General features: G+C 39.8%; 1 protein-coding gene and 1 long non-coding RNA gene across 17 annotated transcripts in view; one reads left to right on the top strand and one right to left on the bottom strand.

Moving 5' to 3' along the window:
- LOC110524384 (nuclear factor 1 C-type) overlaps positions 1-10,479 on the bottom strand; it is a 123,087-nt gene extending 112,608 nt beyond the window's left edge. For 4 of the 16 annotated variants that reach the window (XM_090235649.1, XM_090235652.1, XM_090235653.1 and 1 more), the window contains exon 1: positions 9,749-10,479. In XM_090235649.1, the coding sequence (XP_090091775.1) occupies positions 9,749-9,751 (3 nt within the window). In that variant the 5' untranslated portion in view covers positions 9,752-10,479. Of the gene's footprint in view, positions 1-7,527; positions 9,623-9,748 lie in introns of those variants that run through there. The other 12 variants (XM_036978125.2, XM_036978127.2, XM_036978128.2 and 9 more) reach the window with 4 other exon arrangements.
- On the top strand, positions 8,003-15,313 carry LOC110524386 (uncharacterized). The gene is made up of 2 exons (XR_002473579.3): positions 8,003-9,978; positions 14,946-15,313. It is a non-coding gene; the product is annotated as an uncharacterized LOC110524386 (long non-coding RNA).
- The last annotated feature ends 396 nt before the right edge of the window (positions 15,314-15,709 follow it).

Here is a 15,709-nt window from a genome sequence, read left to right as displayed (position 1 = left end):
GGCTATGGATCAGGCTTGAAGAGAGGCTGTTCTACTGTCTGCATTAGAGCTGAACCCAGCTAGGAGAGACGGAGGGACAAAGAACAAGCCTGTTTTCCACTGTGACAAGCATCACTAATGTTTCAATTGAGTATGTTCTTAGAGACATGCATTTTGAAATATGCCAATAAACTGTGTTGCATTAATTAAATCTTAATTTGAGGTGGTAATATAGTACCCGTATTAATATTAAGGATATAAACAAAGTGGTGGACAAGTCACATGCGGCTGTCTCACACTGAGCCAAAATATTTTGAATTTCAGCTCCAGGAGGGAAAAAAACTCAAGCCATACAAAATATGCATGATTGACCTCCTGAGAGCACCTGCAGCAGAGCAGTGAGCAGTGCGAATGTTTGCTCTCCCTCAGCGGCAGTTGTGCATGAATGGGTCCCAATCACAGAACACAACATTATCTCCTCGCTTACCGTTCCTCTCTACAGCCTTAAACAACAGAACCATCTCCACACACTGCTACATGTATGCCGTTCTTTTACAGTACACAGGAGAAGTGGTGTTAAAGTGGTCATGATCGCCCTGCCACCCCGCACCAGCACCTCTGCCACACACACACACACACACACACACACACACACACACACACACACACACACACACACACACACACACACACACACACACACACACACACACACACACACACACACACACACACACACACACACACACAATTATCAAAGGCAAACAGAGCCAAGATCCTGAATGCCCTTTCTATCCCTATGTGTTGAGCCTTCAAAATAAGAACTTGTCATGTGCCAGAGTATTCCTGATAAACAATTCATATCACTGTCGGATCAATATACACTACGTGGCGTACAGCCTCACACAAAGACAACCTGAAGCTATGATGAGATGAGCAAAATCCTTCAGAAAATATTTCCCATTTTACGAGCTCTATGGTACATTTAAGGATAAGGTTTGGTGGACGTTAGAAAGCGTAATTGAATGGTTAAAAAATCAGGAATTCAGTCAGGTGCATAAAAAGCCTACATAACAAGGCAACATAACAAGGCAACATAACAAGGCAACATAACAAGGCTACATTGGCACCAGCAGCGGACCAAGGTTAGATTCGCAGATATTTTTAAAAACCCAGTGCTGTGCCACGGCAGCAGTATATTTTTGATATCCCTCCAGTTGGAACATCTCAAAAAGCGTCTCCAGCAGCACTCTGTGTTGCCAAGAACGAAGGTTCATCTCACATCGACCTAATACTGAGCCTCAAACCCCGTAACTCTGAAACAAACTGCCTGCCTTCACAAGCTTTTATCCACTTCCAAAACACATACACAGACAGTAAACACAGTAAAGACCATGTCTCTCCATTTCCAGAGCTTTGCCCATGTGGGAACACGATAATAGATATTATATATCTTTCAGACAAATACAAACAAATACAAACAACTGAATACGAATAGGGAACACAGAGCTGTGAGCTGAAGTGTAGCCTGTTTGTTTGTGTTTGTAATTCCTTCTATCTAATAGCACTTCAGAGACTAGATGTAGTTGTTCTAACTGGCTCCCATAGGCCAGGTCTGGGCCAGGGTTTGCAGGCCAAGGCATCCACTATAAGCATCATTCCACAAGAGAGACATTTCCAACCTGGCTAAACTGTCACAGAGAGCTAGCAACACCCTGGTCTGGCCAATGTGACAAGTGAAAAGCCCAGAAAGCTTCCTCAGTTTCTAATCTCCCCTGGCTGCCGGTGAGAGGAGGTTGCATATTCAGATGGAATTTAAACAAGGCATCACACTGTAAATATTAAAAAATGTTCCTCACCATGCTCCCTGCCGAGGAACCTGGGTGTGATATGAAATGCAGCCAACCTTCCACAGACATCTGCAGCGACGGACACATGGAGTCCCAGCCTCTATGCCAAGAGTCCCGAGGTTTTATAACTGCAGGCACTTTTTAGGGTCCCCCCTCCCACTTTCCCTAGTGACAATCAGGCAGTCACCGGGATCAACACATGAAGGCAGTTGCTCCACTTAAGATCCGTCCCATTTTTCCACTTCTTGACATTAATAAATAAAGACTTTTAAAAAGTAGAAGACCCCCCCCCCACCCAACACTCCAGAGAAGCCAATAATCAAAATAAACTTAATTAGCATGTTGATTGGCACACGCAGGCAGACAGCGACCATCATCAGATACAGTGCATCTGATGAGCCGTGCAGAGGAACAGCATGTCAGGGACTGCCCCTCAGGACACAGAGAAAAAGTGGGGCAAGAATTTCTGCTCCAAAAGAACTCTCCCCACCCCCACTCTAGCAATGGTTGCTTCAGAGAGGACCAGTCACTACCCAGCAGGGGTTCTGTTGGAAACTGTTCGGTTTGAGAGAGCAGCAAGCGCCACTCAAAACACAATGTGTCCAACCATGGAGAGCATTTCAGCATTAGCTAAAGAAGGGCCTGCTCTGTCTGCTAGGCCCAGAACAACTGTTACACACAAAAACAGTTATTCTTGAGACTGGGCTTAAAAACTACTGGGGAGGAAACCTAAACTTTTATAACATGCTTATGCAACGCAGGCACTGATCGCACAAAAGCAAAACTATTATGCAGGACGGATGAATGGAAACAACTTTGCAAACGACAAGTACAGCAGGGACAAAAAGAAAGGTCTGTGTTGAGTAAGAGAACAATCATGAGATTTAGATTTCACATCCATTAGTGAGTGAATTCTGGGTGATTTTAACATGGTGAAATGGTTTGAATGTGTAGCGGCCAGCTCAGGCTTGGATTGGCCCGACGCTGGGCTCTCTCGTGGGCACTAATTGCAGCTCTAATGGAATGAATCAATGACAAATGGGGGCAGGAGAGCACACTTACAGCACAGTGGGATTTGAGATCTCCAGCAGACATCAGAGTGTGTTGGCAAACATGCCCCAAACTGTGTCTGCTCAGGCTTACAAAGCGGCAGTCTCAGATTGACAGATAATATAAACTGACATGCTTCAAAGTACTCTATCTTGAAAATGTTTGCCTTCAAAAAACAAATGGTGGGTCATAATTTAATGTTATTCATGATCATGTGATTCAGCATAATACATTTCTATATCTACATTTGTCAAAAATAACAGAAAAATTGTCATCCATGAATTCCACATATATTTTTACCAAGCATTAAACCCCTGCCTACTCATGTTTTGCTCTACTCCCTCTCAAAATATATATTTGACTCTATATCTGTTTTTGTATGCAGCTGTAGGAATACCCTGATGTGACTGTCACTTTGTAGCTGAGGGCATGCACTTAGTCATGACAAGATTTATTGACCATACTGATGCTAACTTGGGGTTATGCCCCTTAAAACCCACTGCCACAAGCAGGGAAACCTGCTGAAAATAATTTGCTAAACAGTGGTTTAGGGGTCAGCAAAAACTCAAGAATCGTTTATGATTAAGAATCGCTTATGAATTCAAGGAAATGAAACTCTGAAGTAAAGAAAAAAATATTCTTCTTGGAAAAGTTAGTAGAACATTTGAATCTTGTGATCTGCATTTCACAGCTACAGAGAGGAGAAGAAGCAAAAAAGGAATAATGTGTAATAACTTGTGTTGTGCGTTAGCAGTGCCACAACCCTTCAGGTTGCCAGCAGAGCCAGAGCCGCAGCAACGTTGTCTGGCTCGCCCTGCCTCCCTCCCTCGCTCTCTCCCAGCCTCCCCTCTCTCTCCCTGCCTCCCCTCTCTCTCCCTGCCTCCCTCCCTTGCTCTCTCCCAGCCTCCCCTCTCTCTCCCTGCCTCCCTCCTTCGCTCTCTCCCAGCCTCCCCTCTCTCGCCCTGCCTCCCTCCCTCGCTCTCTCCCAGCCTCCCCTCTCTCTCCCAGCCTCCCTCCCTCGCTCTCTCCCAGCCTCCCCTCTCTCTCCCAGCCTCCCCTCTCTCTCCCTGCCTCCCTCCCTCGCTCTCTCCCAGCCTCCCCTCTCTTTCCCTGCCTCCCTCCCTCGCTCTCTCCCAGCCTCCCCTCTCTCTCCCTGCCTCCCTCCCTCGCTCTCTCCCAGCCTCCCCTCTCTCTCCCTGCCTCAGACAGCCAGCAGACCAGAGGCCTCATGCAAGCCTGGTCCGGCCCTTCACCTCCTGTTGGCCTGCGACAGCTACAGTACAGTGCAGCAGCACACTGTGGAGCTCAGCCTGGCTCACTCCAGCTATCAGACCCTGTCAAAATCAACACCAGGAAAAGGTGCAACTTGAGCTGGGCACAAGAGCACCTTTCCTCCTCTCAGGTGGAGGCTCACGGCTCAGAAATTAGCATGGCAAAGTGCCTCAACTCCAACTTTAGAAAACTATAGTGGAGTGCGTTTTTGTAAACAAACATTTCTTCCCTCATTTAGAACGGGGCTACTAGTGGTCAGAATTCAGAAGTTTCAGGTGTTTACAAATTAAAATACACAGGAATTTATGAATTGCTTGTGCATTCCAACTCAATGAAAGGAGCCGATCGCTGCTGTTTTAAAAGGAACTGTTTCGCTTTCTTAACGTGAATCTAAATAATACAAAGAGCACTGATATTCTACTACCATAAAACAAGTCTGAATTCACCATTGTTCAAAACTTTTAAAGATGTGCATATGAGCAATTCAACAAACCAGCTGGCTGCATAAACTAGGAGTTAAAACTACAAATCCTACATAATTACTCAACTTTATTACTTTTCACGTCAAAATTGGTTTAGCATCTTAAATATTTCATTTGGATAATCTCAATGAATAAACCATAGGTGCATAGGCTCATTTTAACAAATCATAATTATATACTGTATATTTCAGTAAAAATATAATGTATTAATCTAATCTGAGACATCAATAAATTCTTATAAAAAAATTAACTGGCAAAGGTATTATTTAGTTTGAACTGCTACAATTCATATAAGGCAACTCCAAAAGCACACTAATAATACAACTGTCACCAGTATTATTACAAAGTTCAGTTACAATACTATTGAAATATACATTCAGTAAAACATATGGAACCTGTTGCATACAGCAACATGAGTAATTGTTCCTAATATTCTTTCTTGTCCTTCAGAATAACAGTTTAGAACCATGCAACAATGTGTCTGTTTATTTTTTAAGAAAAGTACAATTTCCTCTGTAATTAAAAGAAATCTTTGAACAGGGCTATAAAATCCATGGCAGATCCCAAAGCCAACGTAAATATGGCAGTTGTGCCCATCTGAATTACCACATTAAGTCTCATATTCAATATACAGTATGCTGCCTTTTACTGAAAATCGACCTTAAAACACCCTTTGTCCTTGCTTGAGTTCTGCCAACTGGCAAGAAAACCCAAGCTCTTCCCTGGATTCCTCTTGCAGTGCATTTATTAACGGAAACTAAAACACTATTTATGTCTTCAGCTATAAAAACTAGGTATATATATTTTTTATCACGTTCTTTTATGTGAATTAAGTTAAGTGTAATTCCATTTGAAAATAAAAAAAAACATTTGAATTTTACTGGTGAACTACATAGGTCTCTATGAAGACTTTATGGCTATGACTTATCATGTGTAAATGGATTCTAAAGACTATCAATAAATGGAAGAAAGTGTTTTCATATCTAGATCATTTTAACCAAGTGAAACACATCCACCTACAGACTGAAACAGGTTCCTCAAATCTAACCATGGACTATTATAGGCCTACCTAGCAAGGTCATAGGCTACGTGGTTTCTCTCATGTAAGCCAGGCTGTCCCTTTCTTTAGATATGACTTCTCTCTAAGTTTTACATTCAAAGTGTATGAAATATTATCTCCTCAATTACAACTCAATTAAATGTTAATTGCATACTAGATGAAAAATACATTTTCTTCAACTAGATGCCAAAAAATGTTGTGTGTCAACCTGACTCAAAATAGGCCTAATCCTAATGCATGAAGCAAAAACAAAAGATTCCTCAACATCAGGTAAGAAATGTGCCTTTGACTTGCTCAATCATAAATATTCTAAATAAATATCCTGACAGCAGACTGGGATAGCTGTTCTAAATAAATATCCTGACAGCAGACTGTGATAGCTGTTCTAAATATATATCCTGAGAGCAAACTGGGATAGCTGTTCTAAATAAATATCCTGACAGCAGACTGTGATAGCTGTTCTAAATAAATATCCTGACAGCAGACTGGGATAGCTGTTCTAAATAAATATCCTGACAGCAGACTGTGATAGCTGTTCTAAATAAATATCCTGACAGCAGACTGGGATAGCTGTTCTAAATAAATATCCTGACAGCAGACTGGGATAGCTGTTCTAAATAAATATCCTGACAGCAGACTGTGATAGCTGTTCTAAATAAATATCCTGACAGCAGACTGTGATAGCTGTTCTAAATAAATATCCTGATAGCAGACTGTGATAGCTGTTCTAAATAAATATCCTGATGGCAGACTGTGATAGCTGTTCTAAATAAATATTCTGACAGCAGACTGTGATAGCTGTTCTAAATAAATATCCTGACAGCAGACTGTGATAGCTGTTGTAAATAAATATCCTGACAGCAGACTGTGATAGCTGTTCTAAATAAACATCCTGATAGCAGACTGTGATAGCTGTTCTAAATAAATATCCTGATAGCAGACTGTGATAGCTGTTCTAAATAAATATCCTGACAGCAGACTGTGATAGCTGTTCTAAATAAATATCCTGACAGCAGACTGTGATAGCTGTTCTAAATAAACATCCTGATAGCAGACTGTGATAGCTGTTCTAAATAAATATCCTGATGGCAGACTGTGATAGCTGTTCTAAATAAATATCCTGATAGCAGACTGTGATAGCTGTTCTAAATAAACAGATAGACTATTTGGATACACAACTTTCCGCACTCCAAAATGTCACAAAACGCTTTAAGTGCACACTACTCCATGACACAGGTAAAGAACACACACACACACACACACACTATTTACAATGATTCTAAGCATTTAAATAATTAATCAGGACATCATTACTGAGTCGAAGTGCTCCAGGCCTGACCACAGTTCTTGGGGTGGTTTGTTGTCCCTCCTTAACTCAAGAGAGTGGGATACTTTGTGGAGAACTCTCCATACACAGGGTCGATAGCCTAACTTTTTCTGATACTTTAAGATGAAGAATTCTGATACTTCTGGCATGCACAGCTTGCCATCATGAGTCTTCATCGGTCACAGCTAATTAATTAAATGTTATTTTAGCCATACACTTCTCCAAAGTTAACAAACCTCATGAAAAGCTGGGACAAAAAAAAATCTGCTTTAAACATGAGTCAGCATAATGCTATTGAGTAAACTATAGCAGTGATAACAAAAAGACTGAAGTTAATATAGGCTGAGAGACTCAGGTTTCCACGTCTCCTTACCGACTGTGCCAACACTCATCCCGCCCTTTTCTAAACTGAAATATCATCTGCATTTCATAGCCACGTTCATTCAGTCAATACAGAAGCTCATGCATAATAACTCCCCAAAAAAGTAAGGAAGCGGAATAATTTACCTGAGTAAGACAGAGAGGAGAGTACATCATGATGAAAATGAATTTATATCGACTTGTCAGGTAGCAAAAGACAGACAAGTTAGTGAATCATTCTTTTACAGTTCATCATCATCATCATCACCATAAACGCCTCCACCATCGCCTCAATTGACTTGCAGTTTACGTCCACTAAGGTGTTAGCCCTCCAAAAATGATGACACAGAAGAAAAGTTCAACTTAATAATCCTGAAAAATAAAAAGAGTAACTTTGAATAAAAATTGGGAAAGCTGGGAAATGAAAAGGCTCGGGCAATCTGTTCCATTTAGGAAATGGGGGGAGAAAAAGAATCAAAGAATGACAAAATGAAAAAGAGGGAGGAATGAAATGACGTTATGAAAATAGCCCATCCCCCAAAAGAACTTAAAGAAGCAGTAACCCTGAATCCCTGTGTCCAGCAATACCCGTTAAATCCACGAAAAACAAAGTAATGCGTTTAGATCATCAGGAGCAACGCTGGAACGGATGGTCAGAAACGAAAATCGCAGAGGACTTTCTCTCACCCAAGCAAGAGCGTACACTCCCTCCCTCGCGAAGCATATCCCAGCATCGAGGACAGCGATGTTGCATGTGCGCTTGTGCCGTTTATTCAAAACGTGTCGTTGGCAAATTGCTGCGTAATATCGTACAAATGAACCATTGGAGTGCGTTGATGACAGTCTTGCATCACAGACACAATAGCCTGCACTCCCAAGTGGCCTCTCACGACTAAGTTACAACAAGAAACTACACTTAATTGAGCTGTTATTACTGTAAATGTAACAGCTTTTCAAAAAGTTCAGAATCGATAAACTTCTGATAACGTGGATATACTAATCATGCAATACCAATTCAGAAAACCAAGCTTCTGAATTCATCATCAGTTATCAGCTGTTTTCTATAATCATGTCACACAGACATCTATACAAACATCTATAAGCTATAAACGTATGTACGTAAAAGCGCAAAGACGTCAGTGGTGAGCATACAGTTACTTTTCATTGAATTCAGACTTAACCTACTTGTATCCATTTCTACAGTATTGTATTTATGGTCAGATGTGACTTGACCACAAAACAAGTGGTAGGTGTAATGACAATAATATTTGGAGAACTATCCATGAAAGATGATCACATTCTCTCTTTCAACTATATGGACACGTTCTGCTTTTGTAACTATGCACACAAAAAGTTGATTGTAAAGGGGCCTATAAAGTGTAAGTATATCCCCATGTCATTACACACAAGAGTACATGGACTCTCCATATGGGCAGACCAGAGAAAAAGGACATACAAACTTTCTTCTTGGTTTACTTTTGAGTGAGTAGACCAGATTATCTTCGGTAAAGCTAAGAAAACTATTCTGAGATCAGTCTGAAGGGACAATGTTGTCTGCATCAATATTGTTTTCACATTGATCTGACAATACCGTGAAGTAATAATTGCATCCACTCCTTTAGCACAAGTTTGTCTATAGCAGTTCGGTGGTGTTGGTGGGTAAATCAACCTTCATGAAGTGAACTGCAGTTCAGACAAAATTGGCCATTTTGTTATCTATGACATCCAAAAATATAACGTCCTGGATATATTTATTTGATATTTCCAAAACGGCGGGCAAAATAAATGATATTGTTTTCACAAAAACTCTAAATATGCCAGTTGAGAGCACTTTCAAAACACTCGCGAGTATGTGTGTTATAACGGCACTCGGACTGTACTGCATCCAGGGACGGAGCACCTCTGTCGGTCTACGGTTCAAATTCAAGCCGGCGCGCCTGAGGCTACGGCCATTTTCTGCTGAACAAACTAAACCCCGCACAGAGTCTATTGGCTTTGAACTTCAACTTGGCCTTCGACGTCCGGTACGGAATCTGCGTTGCCCCACTCAAACTGGCAAAAAAACTAATACATTTCACTACGGGAGAAGTGCCAAAACGCTTTGCAGACGATCTTAATCATTATGCGCTGGTGTAACAAAACAGTATGTCTGCATTTCTAGCCTTTCCAACGAACGTTCCGCTTGGCTGAAAACCAACAAGAAAATGAGTAGCCCAACTGCTGAGAAACAAAGGAGCAAAACACCAAAATACAGCTCTACGCTATTATCGTAATTGGATTTTACAAAGTGCACACAACTCGTGATCATTCTCGCCTTGCGTCTGTTGGAACATGGACAAATAATGATTAAATTGATTTGTTAACCTACCATTTCAAAGCGAAACTGCCAACCCCCCAGAAAAGTTATAGTTTATGCAGCACCACGGTTCAGCGCCTGGTCATCTCGTTGACGGGTTTCTATTATTATTCCATATCCATTTATTCGCGAACAGAGGTAATCCGTGGTCTTCGGAGGGGAGACTACACCGCACAGAGATCAATTAGAAACGTCCCACGCGAAGTCTGCAGCTTCAACCCCAGCAGAATCCTCGCTACAAGGTACAATAGAACAAAATAAAGATTTTAATATATTACAGCTACGATTTCGGGCAGAAACTGCTAACTGTAAACTGCTTGATGGTGTCGTAATGTATAGTGCTGTTGTTGGTTGTCTATCTTTAAATTACAGAACTGAGTCTTCGGTCTCATTGCTTTGCAGCATTGGACACATAGATGTCCTTAGTTATGATGGTACCAATGCTTCGTATGATCATGGATGTCCTTAAAGACGGCCCGAACGATGGGCTAATTAGGAGATCTTACAGTCGCCTCGGAGAAAGAATATATGAACACGAAGGTGGTGTGTGTGTGTGCGCGCGCGGATGTGTGTGTGCGAGAGAGGGAGTGTGTGTGGCTTAGGGCATTGTATTAGGGTGGCACTTGCTGCCGTAGTTCATAAAAAGCAAAAAGACAACTATTTACCCACTGTGAGCCGTTATTACAAAACATGTAATCTCTGATAGATATACAATGAAATTGTTCTTCCTCTCACTGTTCTATGGCAGGTTTCAAGTTTGGAACATGGCTATACTTCTCTCTCTCTCTCTGTGTGTGTGTGTGTGTGTGTGTGTGTGTGTGTGTGTGTGTGTGTGTGTGTGTGTGTGTGTGTGTGTGTGTGTGATTTCAGAATTACATCCCCAGCTTTTTATTACACTGGTGTAAACAATTCAATTCAATGTATTTCCTGGGAGAGAACCTCATGGTTTAGAAAGCTGTCAAAGTTTCAGGTGTTGTCAAATCTGCCATTGCCTTTCACCCCACTTTGCTCACACACTTTTCAAGAGAGCAGCAGGGAACTTGACCACAGTTGGTTGTGCGTAAATCCTCAAGGAAAATACATCTCAAGTTTGCTATAGCCTACTATTATACTAACATTCCAAACAGAAGATGATTTGATAATTTATTAATGAGTAGCCTATTTATAATTAATTCATAGCCTAGTCGTTTTGCTATTGATATTCACTTTCATGAATATAGAAGTATTCTTATAACTTTACTTTTTCACGGAATTAACCCCGCGTCTCCAACTGGTTTCTGCAGCTTCATATTGGAAACGTTAAAAAAAAGTTTACCAATATTCTTCAACAATCACGAAAGTATGTGGCTTATGACATGTTATAACTGAAAACATTTAGGAATGTCATACTTGAGTTTATAAGAGTGACATTCCCAAATAATAACCCAGTGTGTTCACCTGCTTTCTGCGTTTCAATTCATTAGGCCTAAAGCGATTGAAAACTGTAGGCCATGTGCACATTTAAAAACATCATGAAGCAGTATATATATTACATAATTCTAGAAATTAGTGATAATTGACCTACATAAATATGCATTCTTTAGTTGAAGAATTCGGTTTTTATTGCAATTATATAACTAGGTTCTAAGAGATGTGTAGCTTGCATGCGAGAGACCATTTTTGTCGCTACCTATCTTAAACTGAACTAATTATTTTTAGTACTAGCAATTACATCACCTTTGTATAGGTAATTACTGGATTATTTTTCTCTTTCGATTTAACTTCACTGTTCAAATGTCAAATGGCCCTTTCATTAGAATCGTAATATAACAATTTGATTAAGAATATTAAGGTCTTATCTGTGGTAGGAACTTGATTACGCAATGGATAATACACCTGTTTGAATTGAAGTCTCAGGTTTGCATTTTAACAGTCAAACGAATCATGCAAAATCCATACAGGAGTATTTAATATGAGACAAAAATCCATTCAGTAGTGAGTGTGAGATTGTGTTTTCTGACTTTGATTGCTAATGACGCAATAGCCTAATGTTTGATAGTTAGATCTAAGCCCAAACAAGGCTTTTCATTATTTTCTGTTTTTTGAAAATGCAGGTTTATAAAACTGAAAGCATTCATTTTTATAACATCTACTCATGGGAAAAAAATATTTTTTAACCCTTCAAATGCTAAAACAAATGTTTTACTTGTTGCTCACTTCTTGGATGACGTTAATAAAAAAATCAATTGGGGTCCATGCCTTGTGTATTTCACCACAGTGTACTGGGTAGGCCTATTTGAATTGAATATGGCTATTTGTAATTGACGGTTCCAACATGCATTGTACAAGATATTCATGGTTTGATTTTCAAATAACCATAAATGTATCATTTGAAGTCTAAATATAAACCTTTTTTTCCTAAACTGGTGATATGAGAGGTAAAGTAGGCTATTTATATGAAACAAACAATAATATTTCTAAAATGTCACACTGCTTTGACAATAAACTCAATGTCTTCTAATAACATTTTTGAAGAAGGCTAAATTGTATTTCTCCTGACATGGATTTAAAATACAAAATCACTTCCAGGTTACCAATAATTATGAGGTCTTTTACATTACACTGTGAGATAAATTATATTTTTTTTATTTATTTGTGGTTGGTTGTTGATACTTTTTAGTTCTGAAGTCCAGTAATTGTTCATTCTAAGCCCCTTAGCAGAAGTATTGGAAATGTTATAAAATGTTTATGATAGTTTTGGACAGGACCACAAGAACCTTCATTAAACAGTAAACAAAATTAGAAATACAATTATCTTGTATTGATTAGAAAGCCTCTGGCCAAACAAATGTTCTTGCTTGGAAGAGTTTGTTCAACTCTAGCCTATATGGAATGACATCAGAATAACAAATGCAACAGGTTTTGGCTATAGCTGCATGCGGAAATGTCTAATTAACCATCGGGAAACATTCACTGATCCATGGATGCATGAATCAAAAGAGGAGAAAGAGAAAGTACAATACTGATAACCTCAGCAGAACTACTTGGGATTGGTCACTCTTTTGTTTCTTTTACCTTGGGATTTCTTAAGAAACAGATGTCTGGTAGTTATTTTATGATTTCTAATCTGTGGCCTAAATTATAATGACATTATTAGAAAATCAAACTGAAGAAATCTTGCAGACAGGATTTAAAACATTGCTTTTGTCATTTAGTTTGAATGAGTTTTCAATATGAAACCACGTGGTGCAAACGTCATACAATCTCCCGCCATTATGCTATTGTGCATCATAAAGTTGTTTTTAAAATGTAAATGATTGATTTCATAAAGTCGCCCTTGTCAGGCTAATTTATAACTACATCTTCTCATGGTGTAGGCCTGATATAGACTCAATTGTGTGGGTAGTACGCCTACATAAATATAGCCTAAGGTATCATAAATGCTTGATTGAAACATTCCAAAGTATATTTCCTTTATTAATAAAATATGTATGCTACTGAAATCTCAGATTAGGATTTGGCCCATCAGGAGGCATTATACAGATTTTTTTATTTAAAAAAAATAATAATTATCATGAAAAGTGAAGAACAAATACACAGTCTTATAAAGCAGAGTGTGGGTCTGTGGGACCACTCACAGTAAAAGACTATGGGTTGGACCAAAAATATAAACGTAACATGTAAAGTGTTGGTCCCATGTTTCATGAGCTGATATTAAAAATGATCCCAGAATTTGTCCATACACACAAAAAGTTTATTTCTCTCAAATTTTGTGCACAGATTTGTTTACATCCCTGTTAGTGAACATTTCTCCTTGCCAAGATAATCCATCCACCTGACAAGTGTGGCATATCAAGAAAATGATTAAACAGCATGATAATTACACAGGTGCACCTTGTACTGGGGACAATAAAAGGCCACTTTAAAATGTGCCGTTGTGTCACTCAACACAATGCCACAGATGTCTACAATTTTGAGGGAGCATGCAATTGGCATGCTGACTGCAGGAATGCCCACCAGAGCTGTTGCCAGATAATTTAATGTTCATTTCTCTACCATAAGCCGCCTCCAATGCTGTTTTAGAGAATTTGGCAGTACGTCCAACCGGCCTCACAACCTCTGACCACGTGTGTAACCACGCCAGCCCAGGACCACATCCGGCTTCTTCACCCGCGGGATCATTTTGAGACCAGCCACCCGGATAGCTGATGAAACTGAGGAGTATTTATGTCTGTAATAAAGTCCTTTTGTGGGGAAAAACTAATTCTGATTGGCTGGGCCTGGCTCCCCAGTGGGTGGGCCGATGCCCTCCCAGGCTCACCATGTAGGCCGTCATTGTAAATAAGAATTTGTTCTTTAACTGACTTGCCTAGTTAAATATATATATATATTTTTAAATGTTATAAATGGCTGCGCCCCTACCCAGTCATGTGAAATCCATAGATTAAGGCCTAATGAATTTATTTCAATTGAAGGCCCAAAAGATTGTCAAAGACTCCAGTCACCCAAGTCATAGACTTGTTCTCTCTGCTACCCGCACGGCAAACGGTACCGGAACGCCAACGCCAACACTACTCACTGTTTATTATCTATGCATAGTCACTTTACCCCTACCTACCTCAACTAACCTGTATCCCCGCACATTGCCTTGGTACCGGTACCCCCTGTATATAGCCTCGTTATTGTTGTTTTATTGTGTTACTTACATTTTTTTACTTTAGTTTATTTAGTAAATATTTTCTTAACTCTATTTCTTGAACTGCATTGTTGGTTAAGGGCTTGTAAGTAAACATTTCATGGTAAGGAAAACTGTTGTATTTGGTGACAAATACAATTTGATTTGATTTCCTTATATGAACTGTAACTGTATGTTTCATTTATATTTATATTTTTGTTCAGTCTACAGTACATGTCATGTTCTGCAACAAATATTGATGTTGGAGAATAGAATCCTCTATCACCTGTAAAAATAGGACTTGACAATGTCAAGCATACATTTGTTAATAGACTCTATTTGCAAGATGCAGAGAGGAAATTTTATGAAATCATTAAATGAGAGCAAAACCCCACCTTGATTAAATAGTACATACATTACTCAGTCAATAACTACTTATGTTACCACTTGCTTACACAATGCAATTCCTGAGATTCATTCACTTATGGTAAAATTAACTTGCAGATTCATGATGTGTCTAACCCACCTTTGGTTATCTGCTCTTCTCATCCATAGGCCACTGAGTTTGGTGGAGTAAGCTGTCTTGGCATGCCATCTGACCTTACCACAGGACGGCTGTGCTGGACCGAGCGGGAAAGACATGATCCCACCGTTCAATGTGAATTGAAGGGTTCCTGTAAAAATCTACAGCTAAAAAGGTGTATTTCCTAAAGACAGAGGAGTGAGAGCCAGGACTCACGCTATGACATCAACTGACAATGAAAGTAGTATTTCAAACCTCAAAACTATGACAAGGGCCTTGCATGTCATCTTTACGTAAGTCAACAGGATGCATGCAAAGCATACAGATATGCTGAACTCAATGGAAAAGTGAGTGAAGTGTAATGTTTGACATGAATAAAGGTCTCCTGAAGAGGGCAGTACCAGAGTGTGTTTCGTGGAGTTGCCTGGTAGTCAGCATTCTGTCTCACTGCTTTATGAACCTTACAGTGATGCTCACTTTATAATGGTGAAATTCTAAATGCTATACATCAAAATGATAAGAAACTACACTACATGACCAAAAGTATGTGGACACCTGCTCGAACATCTCATTCCAAAATCATCGGCATTAATATGGAGTTGATCCCCCCTTTGCTGCTATAACAACCAGCCACTCTTCTGGGAAGGCATTCTAGTAGATGTTGGAACATTTCTGAGAGGACTTGCTTCCATTCAGACACAAGTTCATTCGTAAGGTCAGGCACGGATGTTGGGCAATTAGGCTTGGTTTGCAGGCAGCGTTCTAATTCATCCCAAAGGTCTTCGATGGGGTTGAG

Source organism: Oncorhynchus mykiss, chromosome 5 (genome assembly GCF_057628025.1).
Source record: "Oncorhynchus mykiss isolate SJ-2025 chromosome 5, ASM5762802v1, whole genome shotgun sequence".
Taxonomy (NCBI): Eukaryota; Metazoa; Chordata; class Actinopteri; order Salmoniformes; family Salmonidae; genus Oncorhynchus; species Oncorhynchus mykiss.
Note: the sequence above shows the minus strand (reverse complement) of the source record. Positions and strands in the feature narration are given on the sequence as shown.